Below are 24391 nucleotides of genomic sequence, written 5' to 3' on the forward strand. Positions count from 1 at the left end.
GGTTTAGACCAATTATGATCACTACCATTAAAAAAAAAAAATAAGGGAGAAAGAACGTCCTGACGAGGGCCTGGAAGCAACGTCACAGTGAACTGTCTTCAGAAACGACGCGGAAGACGGGCCCAGGGTGACGGAAGCGCGGCGTGGTGGAGGCACGCCCGGGGCATGCGCACACGCAGGCCAGAGACCAAGATGGCGGGGGCGGCTTCAGAACGTTTATTCTGGCGTGTGGACCAGTTGTCCTTCCACAGCTGCACCTGAAGAGGAGGGGCTGCGGGCTGAGAGGGCTCTCCCTCAGGGCCAGGAAGGGGCCGGGCTCTGGGCCACCGTGGGGAGGAGTCTGTGCTCCATGCACACACTGGGCCTGGCACCGAGTCAGTCCGTCACCGACGAGTCCCGTGTCACCATCGCAACGAGGACGAGGTGGGAATCTCTGTCCTGCGCTGCTACAAAGCCGAAACCAAGGGCCCAGCCTGGTGGCTCAGGGGTTAAGACTCTGTCTTCCAATGCAGGGGGCATGGGTTTGATCCCTGGTCAGGGAACTAACTAAGCTCCCACCTGCCATGGGGAAGTTAAGCTCAACTCTGTCCTTTACTGGGAAAATCGGTCAACCTCTCTGAGCCTCAGGATTACAGGAGACACCATGGTCTACCCTGATGGTTGCACAGAAAAGGGCTGAATTGATGTGTCTTGTTTCTGATGGAGGCAGTGCATTACAGGCTTGAGAGACCAGGATGGTACACCTGGCTGGCTAGATACTCCAGTTTAAAAAGTAGAATGGAGGGGAAATTCTCTTTTTCTCCCTCCCCGCCTCTATTTTTTTATCTCTTTGCATTTGCACAGATTTGTATAAAACATCCTGGAAGGATATGTAAGAAATTAACAACAGTGATTCCCTGGAGTGGGGAGAATTTCAAGGCTGGGTGGGAAAGAACCAGGCAGATGAGGGGCTGGGGTGGGAGGGGGTGGGATGGAAGATCTCTGCTCTAAATTTACCTTTTTTATGTTTGTTGGGTTTAGAATTGTGTAAATATATTTCTGGTTGAAAATTGAATTAAAAAATGAGAAAAAAATAATGGGGCAATTTGGCAATATCAGCCAAATTATATATATTTACCTTTTGACTTAGCAGTCTTATTTCTAAGAATCTATTCCAAAGTTATACGTGAAAATATGAAAAGATGTATGCATAAAACTATTCACTGTAGAAATGTTTGTCACAGGAAAAGACAGGAAACAACCAAAATGTCTTCAGTAGGGAGCTGGTTGACTAAACAATGCGAGATCCACATAATGGAATACAATACAGATTTTTTAAAAAAGAACATGAAGTATCTCTATATACGCCTACAAAGTGATCTCCAGGATATAGTGAAAATAACAGCAAGATGGAGAAAGCATGTATTGAACACTGTCATTCATCTAAGGTGAGGAGACACATTTATGTATGCATGCATTTGTTTATGTTAAAGAAATGGAAGGGGAAAATCAAACCAAACCAACACACACAAAAAAATGAATTCTATTGGGAAGGAAGAGAACCAGAATTCAGGCTGATAACTTTTCTTTGTCGATTTGACCCTGGAACCATGTAAATATGCCACATAATTACAGAACAAAATTAAATTAAAAAATCAATCCCTAAAAATCAAAACCAAAATGAAACAAATGAACTTCACAGTGTATTGAGTTGTAGCAAAATCAGAAAGAAACCCTTTGGAAGACTTTGCAGCACGGAAAGGGGTGGGGGAGTACATCCGGCTGGGATACACTCTTAACAGAAAGACTTACAGATCATCTGAAACTATTTCAGCAACCACAGTGTTGGTGTTGCTGTTCTGAAACTGTGTGGGTGTCTGTGGGATCAAGTAGGTCAGTGATTCTCTGGTGTGAAAAGAATTCGATGTTTAGTATGGAGAGAAGCGAGAGAAAAGACCCACGAGATTATTTTAAAAGAAATCTGAAAGTCCTGAAATTGAATTGGAAGTATGAGTATATGTTTTATCTTTTAAAACAGTATTTTTGAGTTGTCCATTCACAGGGCTTCAAAACAACAATCCATGCTAGAACCAGGAGCACCCCCATTGCCTAGTTTCTGGTATCTAACTATCATTTAAAAGAAACAAGGGCTCCCTGAAGACATGGCTGGTCCCAGGCATGCTGTAGGAGAAGAAGATAGTTTGGGCCATCCTGTCACAGCAGAGAGCAAGGAAGCTATCAAGGATTCCTGGGGCTGGGACTTCCCTGGTGGTTAAGAATCTGCCTGCCAACACAGGGGACGCAGGTTCGATCCCTGGTTCGGGAAGATTCCACATGCCTTGGATCAACTGAGCCTGTTGCCACAGTTACTGAATCCGCGTGCTGATGACTCCTGAAGCCTGTGCCCCACAACGAGAGAGGCCGCCACAATGAGAAGCCTGCATGCAGCAACGAAGACCCAGCGCAGGCTAAAGAGAAAAAGAAGGCTCTTGAGCCCACATCAGAAGGACTCACCGACTCGAAGAGGCAAGTGATGGGCCAGTCTGGCATCAATAAAAGTAATAACAGCAGTGGCTTGAAACATAACCGTGTATTAAAAATCCCTAAGGACATAATAATACTAACAACAACACCACAGATGCCTCCTTCTGCCCCCATCCAAACTCATCTACCACCTTAGAAGATGCTGAGGAACCAGTTCATTCCTCTGAAAATTGTTAAGTTACGGAAAAGACTTGAGCACTTATCATGCTTTTCCTAGATGAACTAAAGCTTCAGGTAACCAAAAAGCTGTTAAGGGAAAAATTCTCTTTTTTGGGGGGTGGGGGGGGGGAAGTATTTCAGCTCATAAATCAAGACAAAATTATAACATGCACGTCTCCTCCTTTTGCAACCCCTACTGAAATAACAGACCACACAAGGACCATCAGTGGCCGCTACATCCTAGTAAGAGAGACAGTCGGACGCTTTGCCGTCTAATGAAAATGCACAGCACCATCTAGGAAGTAATATTTTGAAAAAAAATATTCGAGCTGAATCTGATCAAACCTCTCATTCTAAATTCCAATTTACTGCAAATATAGTGTTCAGAGGAATAAATTAAATGACCCCACAGGGATGCAATCAGCCGATCCAGCCAGGCTGTGGAAAATTCTATAGGATAAATGACTAAGTTTCTCTACAAAATAAACTAAAAAGGAGAAAGAGGGGGACAGAGAACCCGTGGATCAACTGAAACCTAAAAAACTCCAACCAACTGCAGCTGTGTGGCTTTCCTTTGGATCCTGAGGCAAATAAACCAACCAGTAAAGGAAAAGATCTGGAGACCAGGAGATTTGAACGCTGACTGGGTATCTGGTGCTATTAAGGGGACCATTGATATTTGAAGGCCCCATAATGAGAATGTGGTTACTGTGGTGAGGTTTTAAGTAGAGACTTTATAACGTTTCTCTGTGGGAATATGAATGGATGAAAGGATACAATACCTAGGATTGTCTTAAAAATATTCTAGGACAGAGGCTGGAAAATAGAGGGAACAGGACTTCCCTGGCGGCCGAGTGGTTAAGAATCCACCTTCCAATGCAGGGGACGTGGGTTCCATCCCTGGTCGGGGAACTAAGATCTCACGTGCTGCGGGGCAAGTAAGACCTCACACAGCCAAGTAAATAAATAAGAAAAAATCAGAGGGAACACGCTGGGCCATGTGTTGGTAACTGTTGGAGCCAGGGTGCATTATGGTTTTATCTAGTCACTTTAGTCTCCTCTCTAATTTTGTAGATGCTTGAAATTTTTTCACAATTCAAAGGGGGAAAAAGGTCCCTTCTCACTGAAGGATGGAAGAGACAAACACTGCTTTTTCTTCTCCCCGTGACACTGACGGTGGAAGGAGCAAGAAGCAAAATTCCCACTTGTATCCGTCTGTACTTAGGGCAAGATCAGTTACAGTCATTATTTGACAATGAAATCATATGACACTTTATTTTTAATGCAAGGCAAGGGGTAGGCTCTGCAGTTTGAATCTGAGCTTTGTGGTTACTTTGACTTTGAACAAATTACCTGTCCTCACGCCTCAGTTTCGTCCTCTACACCGTGGGGGGATGGGAATGTCCCTGGTGGTCCCGTGGCTGAGACTCTGAGCTCCCAATGCAGGGAGCTGGGCAGGGAACTAGCTCCCACATGCTGCGACTAAGAGTTCACACGCTGCAACTAAGACCCGGCGCAAATCAGTGTTTAAAAGAAAATAAAACGAGGGACTTTCCTGCTGGCCCAGTGGTCAAGACTCCCTACTTCCAATGGAGGGGGTGTGGGGTCGACCCCTGGTCAGGGAACCAAGAGTCCACATGCTGCATGGCCAGAAAATAATAATAAAAATAAAGAAATACAATGGGGGTGATGATAACAAGCCTTCCTTCTTAGGGCTCTTGTGCACCTTGTCCAAGACAAGTATGGGAGAGGCCGGGTAGAAAGCGCCCTGTCTAAGCACGAGTCTTCCTCACCTGCTTCTATGCTCCAGCTATTTGGACCGTTCCTTCCCGCTGACTTTCACGGAGCAGGGAGTGGGTGCTGGGCACCGCCCAGACCTGGGAATCAGGTGGGCTGCTATAGCCTCCTCTGGCTCTGGCACATAACGGGTCTTTGCACTAATTGTCCCGGTCACTGAGCTGGGCTCCTCGGCCCTCTGGGAGCCATTTGCCTTAGAAGTTTGCAGCCCAGGGCTCCCCAGGGTGGAAGGAAACTTAGAGTCGGCAACAAGAAGCTAATTGTTCCCAGCTCAGCTCCTCTGCACGATTGGAGCCTCCCCCTTCCCTCCCCTGCTGCCCCCCAGAGTCCCAATTAAGAGGTTTCTCCAGCCAGCCAGCACTGCCGGCGAGAGCTGCAGCCTTGGCCCAGGAAGGCCGGCTCGGCCTCGGTGATGCGCCTTCCCGGGAGGAAGATGCCATGGCTGGAGTGGGTCCCAACCTAGACCCTCCCTCCTTTGTGCCGTGCTGTGCCAAGTCGATTCAGTCGTGTCCAACTCTGCGACCCCATGGACTGTAGCCTGCCAGGCTCCTCTGTCCGTGGGATTCTCCAGGTAAGAATCCTGGAGTGGGTTGCCATGCCCTCCTCCAGGGGATCTTCCCGAGCCAGAGATCGAACCTGCGTCTCACATCTCCTGCATTGGCAGGGGGTTTCTTTACCACTGAGCCACGTGGGAAGCCCCCCTCTGTTTACCAGCAGAAAAATTCTCTCGGTGATTTAATCTCAGTCTCTTCCTGTCCAGCCCCCTTGACCTTAACTAATAAAGGCTGAGACTGCAGGTCCTAGAGACACTCTTGGTTGTTGCACACGGGTGCTTTGAGAATCTTCTGGAAGTGTCTGCAGTCACCGCCAGGTCACCAGATCCCTGGGCTCCAAGCCAGAGCCTGAAGTTCTCTCCCCTTCACGGCCGGTTTCCTGGTGACACGTGTCACCACCCCCCACCCACGTGTGCTGCCTGCCTGCGTGAGGACACGGAGAAGGCGGCCATCTGCACACCAAGGAGAGAAGCCTCAGACAGAACCAGCCCTGAGGGCACCTGGACCTCGAACTTCGGCTTCCAGAACTTTCAGGGGCTATACTTCTGGTGTTTAAGCCGCCCAGACCGTGGTACTGCGTGAGGACAGTCTGAGCAGCAAGCCCACTTCCACTCCTATTTCTAGCGTTTCCCTAATGCTTGTTAGGTGTTTGCCATTCTGCTAAAAAAATTACAAACATCCTCATTTAATCCCCACATAACCCCAAGGAATAAAAATTAGCATCATTTTCATGCACAAATGAGGGAACAGAATGTATCTTGCTTCCCCAGCAGCTAGATGTGCATAGAGTCGGGCTCAGTAAATATTTACTGAAGGAAGGGTGCTCAGATGGACTATCGCACTCGTCCAGAGAGCCGGTGAGAGACACAGCCAGGACTGTAATCCAGGCTCTGAGTCCCGGTCCAGTCCTTAAACACACTGGGTGGGGTCAAGTACAGTCCAAGGACTTGAACGCTCCCCTTAGCTCACGGCTCAGGGGCAAGCAATGCGTTTTAGATTTTTCCTGCTGGGCCACGGCTCTGCGGAGGTCCCGAGCCTGAAACAAACCAGCCTCACTGAGACTGCGCTGTTTCACCTGGTCACAGGCAGGTCAAGGTCAGTACTCCCCGGGGCCTGGACGTGGACTTGGGGACAGCCCGAGGCCCTCTGCCTTGATCACGTACGTGCCCTCTGCTTGGCCTGAGCCAATGATCTCAGAAACACAGCGGGGATGCCCTCCTGCACCCCCCTCGCCTTCTTCCCTCCGCTCCATCCTGCGCCCTCCTTGCAGGCTTCCACCCGGGACCAGGAGAGCCCTCACGTACCTTGTAGCCCTGGTTGATGCCGTTGATGAACTGGGGGCTGGGGGCATTCCAGGTGAAGCGGATGGTCGTGGAGTTGGTGGCTTCGGCGTGCACGTTGCCCGGAGGGACTGTGGGGACTGGGGGAGAGCAGAGAGGTGGGGGTGTGGGTGGAGGGTCTGTCTGTCTGTCTGGCCCAGGGAAGCAGAAAGCACATGAGGTCTGCAAATACAGCTTTATACCACCACCCCCGTGCCCGCTCCCCCATGGAGACTTGAGATGCTCTCTTGTCTGCAGATTGCCTGTGTGCCCGGTCGCTCAGTCGAGTCTGACTCTTTGTGACCCCACGGACTGTAGCCCGCCAGGCTCCTCTGTCCATGGGGTTCTCCCAGCAAGGATACTGGAGTGGATTGCCATGCCCTTCTCCAGGGGATCTTCCCAACCTAGGGATCGAACCGGCGTCTCCTGCTTGGCAGGCGGATTCTTTACCACTGAGCCACACGGGAAACTTCTGTAGATTAGTTTGGGTTTAATAAAACCGGTCTGGTCCATTTCACAGCACGCCCATAAATACAAGTGATGAATCTGAAAATGCTCAGGGTGGTTTTTAGGTACGACGCTGAATGTAAGCTGTTTCATGATCCAGTTAATGGGAAACTTTGCAGAAGGTCCCTGTGCCCCCGAAGCCTCTGCCTTCATCACACCCGCCCCGACCTCTTCATCTCCTCCTCCACCCTCCCGCCCTACAGGGTAACTGGGCACCGGGGCTGGATGAAACAGGAGACATGGCTGAGGCGGTCAGGACTGGCGCTGCTGCTGTCTGTCGCTCAGTCAGTGTCCGACTCCTTCTGACCCCCTGGACTGTGGCCCGCCAGGCTTCTCTGTCCATGTGATTGCCCAGGCAAGAATACTGGAGTGGGTTGCCATTTCCTTCTCCAGGGGATCTTCCCGACCCCGGGGTCAAACCCAGATCTCCTACACTGCAGGCGGGTTCTCTACCGTCTGAGCCACCGGGGAAGCCCACGTCAGGACCGGGTGAGTCCAGGACCCCACAGGCACAGACCTGGGAGCAGGAGAAGCCACGGTCCCCACCCACCTCCTTGCAGCGTCCACTCGGTGACCTTGCTGCTGTAGACGCCCAGCCCGGCGCTGTTGTAGGCGGCCACCTCGATCTCGTAGTTGGTCCAGATGATGAGGTCCTCGAGCAGCAGGTTGTTGACATCGGCATCCGTGATGTTCTTATACTGGTACCCGACAGGCAGCCCGGCCAGGCAGTACCTGAGGGGAGAAAGCCAGGATGCCAGGGATGAGAGTCAGCCTGCATGGCCTCGTGTCCAGGAAGATGTCTGTGATGGCGGCAATGGTCCACACCCGTGCTGTCCAATCGAGTAGCTGCTAGGCACCTGAGATATGCTTAAGTGCAACTGAGAAATTACATTTGTCATTTAATTTCTTTTTATTAATTTAAATAGTTGCAAGTGACCAGAGGCTACTTTACTGGATAACACAGGTCTAGGAGATGTGTCTGGACTATTGTTTTTGATGGGGGAGGAGGACGTTGGTGGGATGGTTAACAGGATGCTGAGAGCTCCTGGGAAGATCTCACAGGTCTCAGCTTTGAGGGGTCATTGATGGGAGAGTGGTCTCCAAACCTTGGACTCATTTTCCTTCTCGCTCTAAGAGAATGGCTCCCTCTTTTGACAGCCACTCACTTTGGTGGAGACAAAAAGGCCTGAGGCTACCTGCTCTACCAAGTTCCACTTTCCACTGGGAAAAAGAACACAGGGTAATAAATGGGATCTGAACAGGCACATTTTGGAGGATGGATAGCTTACAGGAGAACCACAATGCACACATACTTTTGATTCTAATTATTAGGGAGTTAGAGGCCCCAAATTTTTTGCTGCATCACAAAACCCCACATCAGTGGTTTTCAAAGCCTTTGTGTGCCTGAAGGACACCTGAAAAGCTTGTCAAAACGCAGCTTGCTGGGCTTACTCCAAAGTTCCCCATTCAATAGCTCAGTGGTGGGACCTGAGAATTTTCATTCCTGTCTAGTTCTCAAGAGATGCTGCTGCTGCTGGTCCAGGGACCACACTCTGAGAACCTCTGCCCTTTATAGCGTCATCAGAAAACCCACAACATAGTTAACTGATTACGGAGCAGCCAAACTAATAATAACTGATAACGGAATAGCCAAACCAATAATACCTTCTTCCAAAATTAGGGGATTTCAATGCTGTGAGCATTCAGGAGAGAGACATGGGAAGTTGCCTGGCATTTTGCAACCAGCCAGAGTTCAGAATATTGATGAGAGTTCTCAGTAGTTTCAAATAACAGGCTAAAACTTTCTTTTCTGAATACTGAATTTTAGTTACAACTTAATACACTTTTAGATTACCAGTAAGGAGCCTGGTGGGCTACAGTCCATGGAGTTGCAAAGAGTCGGACTCAACTGAGCAACTAATACTTTCACTTTTTCAAAGTGTCCACAAACTGAAAAATAAAAGGCTGTAAAACTGGGCTTCATCTTGCAGTAAAGATAAAGAAAGGAATTCCACCTTTTTTTTTTTTTTTTTGGCTGTGCCATGCAGCATGTGGGATCTTAATTTCCTGACCAGGGATCAAACCCGTGGCCCCTGCAGCAGAAGCACAGAGTCTTAACCACTGGACCTCCAGGGAAGTCCCCAGATTTCCACTTTTTAACCATTCTTGGCCAAGTAGTTTGCCCACTGGGGAAACCTGGCCTCGGATAGTTACCTGTCTCCCTGTAGCCCTGATGTCCGACAGACCTGCCCATCCATACAGCCTTAAGGAGACTACACTGATCTCCTCTCTCACCATTCCTATCGGTTTCCGAGGCGCTCACCGCTGGAAGTTCTTCTGGGTGTCTAGCCTCAGTCCTTCCTACTGCAGGGCAGGCATTTCTTGTCTGGTCCTTGTTAGACAGAGAAGGACCTGCCACGAATCTGCTCTCTTTTGCAACCCACTCCTGGCCCTCCCCATCTCTGTCGCCTTGAGTCTGGGCAGCCCCTTCTCTTCCGTCCCTGGGGTGGACGCCTACCTGATGATGTAGCCCTTGAGGATGCCATTCTGGTGGCTCTCAGGAGGCGGCTGCCACTGGATCATGATGGACTGGTTGGTCCGGCCACTGGCGATGACGTTCTGTGGAGGGGCTGTGGGGGGCTCTTCAGGAAGGGAGACCCTGGAGAACACCAAGGACGGACAGGTCTTTTCACTCCTTGTCTCGACGACAAACACAGAAGTTTAATGGGATATGAAGAGACTCTACCCCTGTAGACTCTGCGCAATTGCTGTGTGCCTTTGGGTAAGTCACTTAACCTTTCTGAGCTTGTTTCTTTATCTGAAAAAGCCGTATAATAAAGCTCCATTTGTCTGCTTTATAAAAGTGGTTGAAAAAAATAATAAAAGTGGTTGAAGCGCAAATGATGCAATGTCTTTTCAAAACTCTCCCTGTTGGCAAATCGTTGTTGTTCACTCGCTAAGTCACGGCAGACCCTTTGCCATCCCATGGACTATAGCCTGCCAGGCTCCACGGGGTTCTCCAGGCAAGAATACCGGCGTGGGTTGCCATTTCCTCCTCCGGGGGACCTTCCCGACCCAGGGATTGAACCTGCGTCTCCTGCATTGGCAGGCGGGTTCTTTATCACTGAGCCACCGGGGAAGTCCCTGGGAAGCACCAGATGAGTGTATTTTCTGTGTGGTCGAGGGACACAGGCCTCGGTTTCCCATTTGTCAAAGAAGCTGCCGTCGGGTCTGGTGCAGGTCATGAGTGCTTGAAAATTTTAGAAGCAGAAATGTTTAAAACACTCACCTCCCCGTTAGCTGCCAGGGGTGAACTCGAAACAGACTTCCTTTACTAACCAGCTGAGCCTTGACTGGGGCGGGGCAGGCCGGGTGGGGTGAGAGATTGACCCCTCCTCCGACCCCGTACCCTGAAGCCCGGAGCTGCTACATTTCTTTCTCTGGCATGGCCAGGCGACGCAGCATTCCACCTCCGTGTATTTTTCACATAACTGACAGGCATCCACGAACAACAAAAGTTAATTATTTCTGATGATGCCTGTCCCTCTTTGTTTATGTTTTTGTTCCCTGGTGGATAGCTTTTCTAAAATGTACTGCACCCTCCCATGTCTTTGTGCAGCCCGAAGTGAGGGTAATTTAAGCTTTTTCCATGTGACTCAGGGCCTAACCATTAGGATGCAGATTCAGTAGGAAGATGAATCAGTGCTACAAAGGGAAGCCTGAATGGCTGGAGAAGTTATAGGATGGTTTCCTACACTTCGGGGCTTCTTGTTATTGGGAGTTCGTAGCTCTGAAAGGTTGGGTCTGTGTTTATCTTGTCCTTGGCCATACACGGCCTGGCCCAGAGTAGATGCTCAATAAGCAGTGAATGAGGGCCCTCCCTGGTGGTTCAGTGGTTACGAATCCACCTTCCAATGCAGGGGATGCAGGTTCGATCCCCGGTCAGGGAACTAAGATCCCACATGCCTCGGGGCGATGAGGGCCACGAGCCACAACCCCTGAACCCGTGTGCTCCGGAGCCCGCACGCGACAATTAGAGAGAAGCCTGAGGACGGAGAGGAGAGATCCCGGGGCCACCGCGCAGGCCTGCTGTAGCAAAAAAAATAGAGAGCTTGATTGCCAAAAAACAAAACAAAAACGGTGACTGGCTAAATGCTCCACGCCAGGCCGCTATCTGCCGCTTCTTCCTCCTGCTAGGGTGTCACGCCTCAATGGCATCTTGCTCATAAAAGCCAGAAGGACTCAAGCTCACGGGAACTGTAGGGAAACCACAAGGATTGATTTAACCCGCGTGTGGGGAGGGGTCTGGGAACACATCTAAGAGCAAAGTGCATTCCGGCTCCCTTAGCAAATATGACCGCTCATTTCTGGGCTCTCTATTCTGCTCCATTGATCTGTGTGTCTATTTTTTTTTTTTTTTTTTGGCTGTGTCTCCCGGCTTGTAGGATTTTAGTTCCCTGAACAGGGATTGAACCCAGGCCATGGCAGCAGAAGTGCTGAGTCCTCACCCGTCAGGGAACGCCCTGTGTGTCTGTTTTCAGAAGAGCAGCATGCTGCTTTGGTGACCGTAGCTTTGTAGGACAGTTTGGAATCAAGACGCATGATGCCTCTGGCTCTCTGCTTTGTTCTCAGGACTATTCTGGGTATTTGGGGGTTTTTGTGGCTCTATACAAATTTCAGGATTGTTTTTTCTGTTTCTGTGAAAAATGCCATTGGAATTGTGATAGGGATGGCATTGACTCAACAGATGGCTTGGGGTGATAGGGACATTGTAACAATATGAACTGTCCTCAACGGGGAAAGGACAGTCTCTTCAATAAATGATGTTGGGAAAACTGGAAAACCACGTGCAGAAGAAGGTAACTGGACCTCTATCTTACAAAACTCACAAAAATTTTTTAACTCGAAATGGATTAAAGACAAACTTAAGACCTGAAACTATAAAACTCCTAGACTAAAACATAGGGGGAAAGCTCCTTGGCATTGGTCTTGGCAGTAATGTCCTGGATATGGTACCAAAAGCACAAGTCACAAAAGAAAAATAAATAAGCAGGACTATAGCAAAGTAAAAAGCATCTGCACAGCAAAAGAAACAAGATGAAAAGGCGACCTACAGAATGGGAGAACATATTTGCAAACCATGTATCTGATAAGGGGTTAATATCCAGAATATATAAAGAACTCATACAACTCAGTACCCAAAAACTAAACATCTGATAAAAAAACTGAACACATGGGCTGCACATTTTTTCCAAAGAAGACAAATGAATGACCAACAGGTCCATGAAAACATGCTCAACATCACAGATCAACAGGGAAATGCAAATCAAAACTACAGTGAGGTATCACGTTATACCCGACAGAGTGGCTATTATCCAAAAGACAAGAGATAACAAATGTTGGCAAGGATGTGGCTAAAGGGGACCCTTTAAGCACTGCTGGTGGGAAGATAAATAGGTCTAGAGACTATGGAAAATAGCATAGAGGTTCCTTCCGCCCAAAATTAGAAGCAGTACCTCCATACAATCCAGCCATCCACAGGATCTCAACAACGTGTCTGCAACCCCATATTCACTGCAGCACTGTTCACAACAGCCAAGAGGTGGAAACAACTTAAACGCCCATCAAGGAATGAACGGTTGAGGAGGATGTAACACAGCTACACAATGAAGTATTTTCCAGCCATGAGAAAGAAACTCTGCCATCTGCAACAATCCAGATGGGCCAGGGGGCACTGTGCTCAATGAAGGCAGTCAGCGGAGAAAGACAAACACTGCGTGACCTCACTGTTACGTGCAAGCTGAATGAGCCGAGCTCGGAGAAACAGGAGAGTGGTGACTAGTAGGGGCTGGGGGTCGAGGGGATGGGGAGACGCTGCTCAGAAGGTGTAAACTTGCAGTGGTGAGAGTGACCAGTTCTGGGGAGAGGACGCAGGCCTGGTGACTACAGCTAATGACACTGTATTATGCCCTTGGAGGTTGCTAAGAGAGGGGATTTTAAATGTTCTCACCACAAAAAGAAACGGTAATTATGTGACAGGATGGGGGTGTCAGCTGACACCACGGGGGGAACCATTTTGCCACACAGGAGTGTGCCAACCCACACTGCAGGTCTCAAACTTACACTGTGTTTCCTGTCCATGATCTCTCAATCCATCTGGAAAAATATAAACTTAAAAAAAAAAAAAAAAAAGCAAAGCACACAGCTCTGGGGCCTGGGACTGGGAGTCACTGTCATCCTGATCAGACGCTTCCGTTTTCACTGGAGGACGCTGCTTGCCCTGCGGGGGGTCTAGGTGGGTAGAATGCGCCTCCTACGTAAGTGGGTGTTAGAGGGGATGAGTTGCTGTTCAACTGTCGTCATTTAAAAAAAAAGGCTTGATGAAGGCCTCATGGGGTCTGAGCCACGCAAGGTACCGCACACAGAGACCCAAGGAGGTCCTTGGTGACTCTGGAACTTCACGCACACTTAGGAATGGGGATGTGGAGCAGAATGGGGTGAGTGCTGGAACTTGCATGGCTCACAGAGAGGGCTGCTCACTGCCCTTCACTCGTCCGCCTGGATTTCCCTGCCTCCCTGTGAGACCGGTGTCAGTACAGTTACCCCCATCCTGCGGATGCACCGACTGAGGCCTCAAGGGGTCCGAGAGGAGCCCCTAGGATGCGCCCGGCAGCTGGGACCCACCTCCCCCCACCACAGTGGTTTTGGCAGCAGGTGGCCCCGCCCGGCCCCCCGCCCTCCACTGGAGCCCCCGACACCCACCCTGCGCCCCTCACCTCTCCGTGTCCTTGCTGAACTGTCCCTTCCCCACGTCGTTGACAGCGCAAAGACGGAACTGGTAGGACCGTGCGGGGACCAAGCCCTTGACCATCACGGAAGTAGCTTCAGGGTCCACGCTGGCCAGGAGCACCGTCCAGGGGGCATCTGCATGGACAGAGGGTGGAGGCAGCGGTGGGCACCTTTGGGGGGCATGCTTCCTCCTGCTCCCACTCCCCGCAGCGCTCCAGCCTCATACTTAATACCTCCCACCCAGCTTGGTCCAGTAGAGGCTGGCCATGTCACATTTCTGGGTCCTCTTAGCCCACGTGTCCAAGGGCTGGACGGTACCCACTGGGGACGGAGCTGGGCTCACTGGAACTGAGATGCATTTGTCTTTTCTATCCTTTATTCCCCGCTCAAATTGATGAGCTAACTGTATTTAAAACACCCTTCAAGTGATGCCTGCTAATTTGGGAGCTCACAGCTTGAGGGTGGAGGATAAGAAGAAATAAGAAAAAGACTAATGACCAGCGTCGGGGAGGCTGCTGGGTGCCGGGCTCAGGGTCCAGCAAGTGCCTCACCCCGCTCCCTCGTCACAGGACGCGGGGAGGTGGCCGCCGCGGCTCCGCACTGGGGACCGGGCCGCCCTGCCTGCGGTGGGTGCGGGGGGCGGGCGCGGAGCCTTACTGTTCTCCGACATCTCCAGGACGTAGCGGATCAGCGGGCTGTTGCCGTCGAAGGGCTTGCCCCACGTCAGGTTGATGGCCCTCCTCTCCGAGGTACTGAGGGTCGCCACGGGGTGCTCGGGGGCGTGAGGCAGCTGCCTGGAGGAGAGAGACGCGGTGGGCCCCCCGGGAGGTCTCGAGTCAGGGGACGCCAGGACTCGGTCTGAGCCCCCTGATGTCTGGCGCGCATCCCCCAGCCAAGCCTTCGGCCGTCTACCTAGAGACTCTGTGTGCCAGCTTTGCAGCCCGCCCCGGACTGGGGTCTCCCTGAGCTGGGAAAAGCCCGGGGGGTGCTGGGGTGCGGCGGGTGGGCTCGGATCGCCCCCGGCCCGGTGGACCGCCAGACGGAGCCGGCGCCTCGCTGCCTGCGCCTCCGCGTCCCCAAGGCGGGCAGGCCGCCCTCACCTCACGCGCAGGTGGGCGCTGCGGGAGTCGTTGCCGCCGGCCGAGAGCACCCGGCAGGTGTAGGTGCCGATGTCCCCGGACCAGGTCTGCGAGATGTGCAGGGAGCCGTTCCTGTCCAGGCGGAGGCGGGGGTTGCCCTCCGCGCTCAGCGTGACGCCGTCTTTCTCCCAGACGTACCTGATAGGGGAGAGCCGCTCAGGGCAGAGACGCAGGCAAGGGGGGCCGGGGCTGCGGGGTCGTGGGGCGGAGGGGTCCAGCCCAAGGCTGGTCTGCAGCCGGGAGCTCCAGAGCCGGGCTGGGGCGAGCCCCAGGCCAGGGCGGGGCACCCACCATCACACCTGCGGCGGGGGTGGGGAGGTGGGGGCGGGGCCGGGAGCGGAAGCACATCAAGCCATCCCGCGTTCACACCTTCAGTTCAGGTCCAGGTCCCAGCCTGGTTGCTTCTGACCCGGAGCCACCGCCAAGCCGCCCAGAGTGGGCACAAGCTATTCTCCCAAAGAGGTTAAAAGATTACGGCTGGAAAAAGGATGAACGCTTCCGCCTAGACTACATTTGCGGATTAGTTTTATGAAGAGGACCATCACATCAATGCATCACTGTGACAAATTGACCTCAGTGTCCAAAAAAAAAAAAAAAAAAAAAAACAACACTTTAGCTTTGGTCAGTCAGTACAAAGCGGGACTTGAGAAATTACACACACCCTTGCTCCTGACAATGAGAAACGCCTGCTCTGGATTTGTTATGGAGGAGACACAATAATTGTCATCAGCACACACAGGGTGCCAGCTCCTGGGAGGACCCTGGGCGGCTGCCCCCCAGGGAAGGTGGATCAGGGCGACCAGGGTGGGGGCTGGGCTGGGGCGGCTTTGCAAATAAGCCAGCAATCGCCTAGTGTGGGGACAGAGACTGTCTATACAGCCCTAGAACTCTCTGGGTTTAAGAAGGGTGAGATGGCTGGAGAGAATGAGCCTGTATTATTTTTAACTTAAAGTTTAAAAAAAAATTTCAGAAAAGTAGCAAGTACAGATGAGAAAAGAGTAGGGAAAAAAAGAGAAAAATTCAACAGTTTTCCCCTATTGTTTTTCAGTCCCTCAGTCTTGTCTGACTCTTTGTGGCTCCACCGACTGCAGCACACCAGGCTTCCCTGTCCTTCACCATCTCCCAGAGCTTACTCAAAATCATGTCCATTGAGTTGGTGATGCCATCCAACCATCTCATCCTCTGTCGTCCCCTTCTCCTCCTGCCCTCAATCTTTCCCAGCATCAGGGTCTTTTCCAATGAGTCGGCCCTTCGCATCAGGTGGTCAAAGCATTGCAGCTTCAGCTTCATCATCAGTCCTTCTGATGGACATCCAGGGTTGGCATTTGAGGGTAAACCTTCCAGACGCTTCTCTCCTGGCCCCTGGGCAGTTACCACAGTGCCACTGTGTTCTGGGCTTGAATGTTCCCTGGCCACTTACTGGTGTTGTGGTCCTGGGGATGTTTATCGGATACGGTATGCCTCACTTTTCTCATTTGTCCCATGACGGAAGAAATACCATCCACCCCATAGGGTTGCTGTAAGGACTGTGTGAGTTAGTATAAAATATTGGAGTAGTGCTGGAAGCATGGTGATTGATAGAAGTTATGATATATGTTTACTGATACAGTATATCTTGAGTATAAATAATACCTAGCTGCTGCTGGATAGCCCAAGGAGCCCAGCTCGGGGCCCTCTGGTGACCTAGGGGGTGGGATGGGGGGTGAGCAGGCATTCCAAGAGGGAGGGGATATATGTAGACATAGGGCTGATTCACTTTGTTGTATAGCAGAAGCCAACACAACATTGTAAAGCAATTATACTCCAATAAAAAAAAAACAATACCTAGCTATTCATCCATCCCGATTTTAAAGCTGCCGTTTCTACCCAAGACGATATCATAAATTCCATTTAATGTGACATTTCTTCACCATGGTTCACTTGGCTGCATAGTACTTCACATAATCATTCCTCTGTAATTGATCTTGTCATGATGGGCATCCAATTTACCTCCTTGTTTTCTTTCTTTTTTTAAAAAAATTCTTTTTGGCCACATCACACGGCACGTGGGACCTTAGTTTCCCAGCCAGGTATTGAACCTGCATCCTCAGCACTGGAGGCAGGGAGTCTCAGCCACAGGACGGGCAGAGAAGGCCCTAGCTCCTTGTTTTCTGATCTTACGGCTAATGCTGTGATGAACACCTCTGTGGCAAAATATTTGCCACATTCTAAATCACTTCCTCGGGTATAAATTCTCAGCAGTAAATCACCGAGTTAAATGCTCAGGCTTTTTATGCATATTTTGCAAATCGCCAAAAGTGATCACCGTCCATTCATCTCTTTGTCTAGAGAAGGATCATCCTCACAGGCACTGACGGGATAGGTAGAATTTTACTTAAAAGCGAATCTAGCTGCAGAGGGTGATGCCTGCTTACGGAACAACCTGTGACAGGCAGACACACTCTGTCCAGGACACCATGCGTCAGGAAGCATGTATCACTACCTGCAAGTGTTTGTGCCAAAACAACTGAACCTGAATCTAAAGGTCAGCTTGTTGTTTAGTCGATAAATCATGTCTGACTCTGCGACCCCATGGACTGTAGTCTGCCATGTAGTCCTCTGTCCATGGGATTTTGCAGGCGAGAACACTGGAGTGGGTTGCCATTTCTTAACTCCAGGGAATCTTCCCAGCCCAGGGATTGAACCCACATCTCCTGCATTGCAGGCAGATTCTTTACTGCTCAACCACCAGAGAAGCCCCCATGATCAATTACTTAAATCAAATCAGAAATACAAGGGATAGAAGAAGAGGTGGACCACAGCATGAAAAAGCAGCTAGCCAAATCCAGATTTGGGCTATTCTACAGCAGGGATATTCTGCAAATTATGGTCCACTGCCTGTCTGTGTAAATAAAGTTTTATTGGAACATACACACAGATACACACTCATTTGTTTACAGATTGCTTATGACTGCTTTTGAACTGCAGACACAGACGTGAGAAGCTGTGACAAAGACTATATGGCCCTCAAAGCCTAAAATATTTGCTCTCTGGCTCTTTACAGAAAAAAATTTGAGGCTGTCTTTCCTGTAGAACCTGGTTTCTCCAACTTATTAAGTGCATGAAAACCAGACAAAAATGAAAACCAAAATAAAGACAAAAATAAAAAGAAAGGGACAGGGTACCATGTAAAACAAAGGAGACACAGCAATTAAACGCAACGGGTAGACCCTGTATAAACCCTGAGTTAAGCTAACTCTGTGCACAAAGACGCTTTGAGACGCTCATGGTGACTGAAGCTGGTGTCAGAAGAAACCCAGGAATTGTCTTAGGTGTGAGAGCAGACATGGCTGTTATGTTTAAAGAAAAGTTCTTTTGAGTAAGAAATGCACATAGACGTATCTAACGGTGACACTGCATTTTTAAGATTTGCTTTTAAAAAAGATTTGCAGTTAAAAAAAAGAGTGGGGAAGATTCACAAAACAAGATGGGCAAATACGGATGATCGTTGAGGCTGAGAGGTGGTACAGAAGGACTGAGGATGCAATTCTCTCTTCTTTGGGGCATGTTTTAAAACTTGCATAAGAGAATGTTAAAAAAAGAACCCATCAGTCCTTTTAACTCAGGGGACATTTCCCCTGAAATAATCTATAAAGATATAGCTGGCTATTAAGCAATTTTGATGAGTGGTTTTTAGCTTTAAATAATATTATATAGTCCTCAGGAAACAGAAGATGTGCAAAAATATTTAGTTATAAGGGCATTCAGAATGATATTTCTTAATATTAGCAACAATTCAGAAATAATCAAATTACCCAGCGTTAGGGAATTGGTAAGATAAATTATGGGGCGTCCACACAGTGGAGGACGGGATAGTCATATAATTGAGTTTAGTCAAAAATATTTATTGACAGAACAAGAGCTTCGTAACAGGTTCTTAAGGGAAAAAGCAGAGTAGAACACAGTGTTTTTAGTTTCTCCAAATGGCTCAAATATTACTATCGCTCCTGGAAGGAAAGTGAGATGTCAGTCGTGTCTGACTCTGTGTGACCCCATGGACTGCAGCTCTCCAGGCTCCTCTGTCCAGGGGATTCTCCAGGCGAGAGTACTGGAGTGGGTAGCCATTCCCTTCTCCAGGGGATCTTGACCCAGGGGCTGAACTCGGGTATGAACCACCAGGGAAGCCCAATGGAAGGAAACACAGGTCCATCTACTTTTCTACATCTTCTCTCTCAATCCCTCCCCATTTTCTTTGGCTTATCTGCATTTTTTATATTCCCCCCCCCCAAAATGGATATCTGTTAGCTGTATAATCAAATATAGTAACAATAATGATTAATATTAAGAACGGACTGCTCATCTTATGTCCAAAACACAAACAGACACACAGACTTAATGAACGAACTTACAGTTGCCGGGGGAAGGGTGGGAGGGATGGTTAGGGAGTTTGGGATGCACATGTACACACTGCTGTATTTAAAATGCGTAACCAACAAGGACCTCCTGGACAGCACAGGGACCTCTTGCTCAATGTTATGGGGCAGCCTGGATGGGAGGGGAGTTGGGGGAGAATGGATACATGTGTGTGTGTGGCTGAGTCCCTTTGCTGTCTATCTGAAACTATCACAACATTGTCAGTTGGCTACACTCCAATATAAAATAAAAACAGTGAACTGTCCAGATTCCGTCTAGATCTGGGTTCAGATACCAACTGGAAGCAATTCTGGGGGCTTTTCATGCTGGTACCTACACCTGCCCAGCCTGCTTCCCCTGGACCCGTTATTTATTGAGGACACGTAACCAGGATTAAGCGGCTACCACTCTAGTCTGATCCGATCATTCAAATCCTTTCCAGTCTGTCTGCTCAGGGAACCCCTGGTATGTTTCCTGCAGCCAGAACAGGGACTCTAAATCTGGCTGCACGCCCGAGACACCTTGGGGGCTTCTAAAAATACTTAAGTCTGGGGGTCCGGCTGTCCCACCCGTAAGACTCCCCTCCGCTCCCCAAGGCGATGGAAGACAAAGGGTGGGAGATGCGGAAATGGACTTGGTCACAAATTTTTGCCAATTTAGGGGGATGAGGGACCGACTCTGTTCTCTCCCCCATCTAAAAAAGACTGTCCTAGGTGGGTGAGTCCATTCGAAGGCGAGGTCCACTCCAGTAAACTGGAAGCACGACTTCTCATCCACAGTTCACTAGGCCCCAGTGAATGTGGGCCTACAGATATATTGCAAGGGGTCCCTGAATTTCTTTGTTCACAGGAATTGCCCAGAGTACGAATAAAATGTGCAAGTGTTTCCCAAGTATTTGTAGATAACATTTTAATAAATAAAATACCAATTTTTAAAAAGTGTTACTTAATTAACAGAGATTTTTGTTATGATAAAAAATTTCAAGTAACGGAGGCTAACATGATAACAACTATTTCTGTATGTGTCTGAGACCCACGGCTTCTCTTGGAAGACATTGTTACAGTTGGTATATTAATGTTTAACAACACTCTGATAAACCCTGGGATAAGCATATTCTGGATTATTTGATGGCCACGTTCTAACTACACCTATGTGATTTCAGGGCTCATGTCTGCATTTGTGTGGTACCACACGATGGCTGTCCAAAGGGCCGATGTTCACTGTTTAATGAGGTGTTTCTTTAAGTGGGGCCCGAGACAGAGCCTCTGAGAAGGGGTGTGGGTCTAAAAGTCTAGTATATCCTTGAATGTACGGTGCAGCCACCTTGGAAAGCAGTAGGGAGGTTCCCTAGGAAACTAAACACAGAGCTAGCACGTGCGCCAGCAATTCCACTCCTGGGCGCATATCCAGACAAAACTCTACTTCAAAATGATGCACACACCCCGGTGTTCACAGCATCATTGTTTACAACAGCCTAGACACGGGAGCGACCTAGCTGTCCATCAACGGGAATGGATAAAGAGGATGTGGTACGTATATCCAAGGGGACACCGCTCGGCCACAAGAAAGAACGAAACGGTGCCATTTACAAGCAACGTGGATGCAATCAGAGGTGATCAAGCTAAGTGAAGTAAGTCAGAAAGGCAAAGACAAATATCACATGATGTCACTTAAATGTGGAATCTAAAACATGACATGGACGAACCTATCTGTGAAACAGACACAGACTCCGGCAGAGAGGGTTAGACTGGTTGCCCAGGAGGGGGTTGGCTGGGGGAGGAACAGAGTGGGAGGCTGGGATTAGCAGATCAGATGCAAGCTTTTATACACAGAATGGATAAGCAACAAGTCCATCGTATAGCACAGAGAACTGTATTCAAAATCCTGTAATAAACCATAACGGAAAAGAATAATTTTTTAGAAAAGAATGAGTATATATGCGTAGAACTGAATCACTGCTGGGTGTCAGAAGTTAACGCAACACTATGAATCAACTGTACTTCAGTAAAAATAAAATAAAGGAAAAGAAAGCAAATATAAATATCAAGAAATAAAGCCTAGTCCCCTTGGCTTCCTGGGGTCCCACCTGGCACGGCCCTACGGCCATACGCCTAGTGGCCACCAGGTGGCGCCCCAGGACGCACTTGGGTCCCAGGCGGTGGGGCGGTGGGTCCCAGGCAGCGGGGCGGTGACTCCCAGGGGCGTCCCTCACTGGCCGGCAGGCCAGCTCCCTGCCAGGGGCTCCAGAGGTGACGTTTCCCATAGAACAGATGCAGCACGGAGGGAGTATTTATCTCTAAGGAAGCAGTTAGGTTTTTTTTTTTTTTTTAACTCAGCATCCAAAGCTCAAGAGAGCCTGAAGGGGCTATTTTCTCCCAGTTCGGACTCGGAACCCTTGCCCATCGATGGCCCAGGAAGCGTCCTTGTGCCCGCCTGGTGGGTCCCCAGGTTGCAGGCCTGTCTCGGCTGCTCCCCGCGCTCCCAGGCCTCCCCAGGGCCTTTCCCGGCTGGACCTGGCTCCCTCCAGGTCCCGTGGAGGACGGCAGGGACGGCCCCCGTCTGGGTCTCACTGGGGGTCACCCCAGGGCCCTCCACGGCCCCAGGCATGTCAGGACTGCCACACCTCTTCACCAGACCCGTCTGCTGTTCACGGGTGGGCAGAGGGTCTAAGGTCTGTGGGCGACTGCTAGCAGGGGGGTCCTGAGCATCGCAGAGCTTCCACCTCTCCCCAGACGGAGGCTTCTTTCTCTCCCCCTTCCTAAGGCCCCCCACCCCGCTTCCTACGTTTCTCCGCCTTTCATCCCCGCCCACCCAGGCTGCCCCATTCAACTCAGGCTGGCTCAGTCCCCAGACACACACTTCGTTGCTGTTTAGTCGCTCAGTCGTGTCCAATTTTTTGTGACCCCGTGGCCCGCAGCACACCAGGCTTCCCTGTCCTTCACTGTCTCCTGGAGTTTGCTCAGATTCAGGTTCACGGAATCGGATGGACATGCTATTCAACTGTCTCATCTCTGCTGCCCCCTTTGCCTTTTGCCTTCAATCTTTCCCAGCACTAGGGTCTCTTGTGGTCCGTGGGGTCCCCAAGTCTCAGTCCTGCAGTAAGTCTGTACGTGTCTGTTCCCTGACCCCCATGGGCCACACTTACCTCCCTGTCAGGGACACTCAGCCAGCAAACCAGCGACCCCCGAAAGCTGCCCCTACCCTCTTGCCTCCAAGGGCCTTGGCTGCAGGAGTACCTGATGGTCACTCGGGGGTCGTGGGTCACTCCGCACACCATGGAGGCCTGGGTGCCCTTGATGACACTCTGGTCCTGCGGGGGCCTGGTGATGCGGGTCCGGGCTGAAAGACAGCAGGGAGGTGGCCGGGTGGGAAGGTGCCCCAGACGGACAGGTGAGATGCAGGTGTGTGTGGGGGGGTCCTTCCGGTGAGCCGGGCTGTGTGGCTGAGGTCTGCGGTGGACTGGTCCCCCACGGCCAATGTCCCAGAACACTAAGAGCCACGTGTTTCCAAGGTACGTGAATTCTGGGAAGTGACGCTCATAGCGGGGGCTCTTTTAATTTTGTGCCCATGGGATGCACAAAGAAATAGAAACCTGGAGATGATCACAGACGTGTTCCCAGGGGTCCAGCCAGGGTAAAAATAGGACTGTCTGCCTCTGGGTCTAAGGCATCCCCTGCCAGGCCCCTAGCACTCAGGCCAGGAGGGCGGCCCACCCCTCCGTGTGGTGCCAGACCCCAAGGGGCGGGAAGGGGCTTGGGAGGTTCCCCCAGAGCAGGGGTCAGCAAACCACAACCCGGGGGTCAAGTCCGACCGGGGGCCCGTCTGGGTGAATCTCCTCCGTGTTGGCACCCAGCCATGCCTGCTGCATTCAGCACAGCCTATGGCTGCTTTCCTGATGAAACGGGAAGAATTTGTAGAGCTGTGACAGAAACTGTCCGGCCCACGAAGCCTGAAATACTTCCTCTCCGGCCCTTTCCAGCAGAAGTGTGCGGATTTCTGCCCTAAGGCCTATGCGCATCGGTTCTGTGGCGAGAGCCCCGCCCACCCAGCACTGCCCTGGGGACCGTGACCTTCCTGCCCCGTCCTCTGAGCTCCTCCGTCCAGGTCTCAGGATGGGTGGGCTGGACAGACAGCGGACGTGGGGCCGCTCAGCGCATGCTCGCGCACACGCGCACACTCACGCACACTCACACACAGGCGTGGAAAGGACCCCCGCCCCGCCTGGGCACTCACCCCACACCACCAGGTCGGCCGAGGCTTCGTCCGCCCCCCGCGAGTTGGTGGCCAGACAGGTGTAGGTGCCGGCATCGGAGATGTGTGTGGGGCTGACGAGCAGGCTGCCCGACTCCAGGAGCGTGAAGCGCGGCAGCTGGACAGAGCCGCTGGCCAGAATGCGCTCCCCTGGGGGACATGGGATGGGTGGGCTCAGGCTGCCGCCCACTGCCCCCTGGCCGCCCCCTGACACTCGGCCATCACCAGGGGCCTGGACCACACCCCACCCTCCCCCATCCCCTGCCCCAGAGTGGGCTCCCAGCTTTAGGAAGGCTGCAGGCACCCCTGTAGGGGGCCTGGGGGGGATGGCAGGGCTGTGGCCAGCCCGGTTCCTGACCTGGGGACAGACACAAGGACACGCAGTCCCAGAGCAGGCTCCCGGACGGAGCCTCTCCTGCTGTCTCTCCTCCCACCATGCTATCCGCCCTTCAGCAGGAAGACCAGCCTGCCTCCCCGCCGGCGGGCACAGCCCTCGGAGGCAGCTGGCACCTGGGCTGGGGGGAGGGGACAGACAGCTGCGACAGGGTGGTGACGGGCCGCCCGCAGGAGGATGCTTCTGGAGTCACCTTCAGGGGAGCGCAGGGGAGCGGCGGGAGGGAGCAGCCAGCGTGGGGTGTGGCGGGGGCAGCCCTGGGGGGACAGACCTCCCACTAGGGACCCGGGGACCCTGGTGGCTGGAAGGAGAGAGGGAGGGAGACAGGGAGGGTGACCCCTGTGTCAGAGTGTGTCTGAGAGTGCGGTGTTGGTGACCGCACCTGTTTTTTAAAGAGGGGACTGTCCACGTGCAAGCCTGTGGGTGAGCGGGTCCCTCTGCACACGCGTGTGGGCATCCTGCACGGGTGAGTGTATCAGGTGGGTGTGTTTATTTCCACATCTGGGCGCACACCCCACCGATACTGACGAAGCATCCTCTGTGGGTCACTGTGTTCTAAGCCCCGGG

General features: G+C 51.2%; 1 protein-coding gene across 3 annotated transcripts in view; it reads right to left on the reverse strand.

Annotated features, from left to right (window-relative positions):
* The window catches only part of SDK2 (sidekick cell adhesion molecule 2), a 264553-nt gene that overhangs the window by 59419 nt on the left and 180743 nt on the right, over nucleotides 1–24391 (reverse strand). For all 3 annotated transcript variants that reach the window (XM_043454318.1, XM_043454377.1, XM_043454457.1), the window contains 8 exons: nucleotides 23413–23580; nucleotides 22416–22518; nucleotides 14749–14925; nucleotides 14306–14442; nucleotides 13636–13783; nucleotides 9378–9518; nucleotides 7410–7591; nucleotides 6338–6453 (listed from right to left, as the gene is read on the reverse strand). In XM_043454318.1, the coding sequence (XP_043310253.1) occupies nucleotides 6338–6453; nucleotides 7410–7591; nucleotides 9378–9518; nucleotides 13636–13783; nucleotides 14306–14442; nucleotides 14749–14925; nucleotides 22416–22518; nucleotides 23413–23580 (1172 nt within the window). The remainder of the gene's footprint in view (nucleotides 1–6337; nucleotides 6454–7409; nucleotides 7592–9377; nucleotides 9519–13635; nucleotides 13784–14305; nucleotides 14443–14748; nucleotides 14926–22415; nucleotides 22519–23412; nucleotides 23581–24391) is intronic.

Source organism: Cervus canadensis, chromosome 1, assembly GCF_019320065.1.
Source record: "Cervus canadensis isolate Bull #8, Minnesota chromosome 1, ASM1932006v1, whole genome shotgun sequence".
NCBI classification, from domain to species: domain Eukaryota; kingdom Metazoa; phylum Chordata; class Mammalia; order Artiodactyla; family Cervidae; genus Cervus; species Cervus canadensis.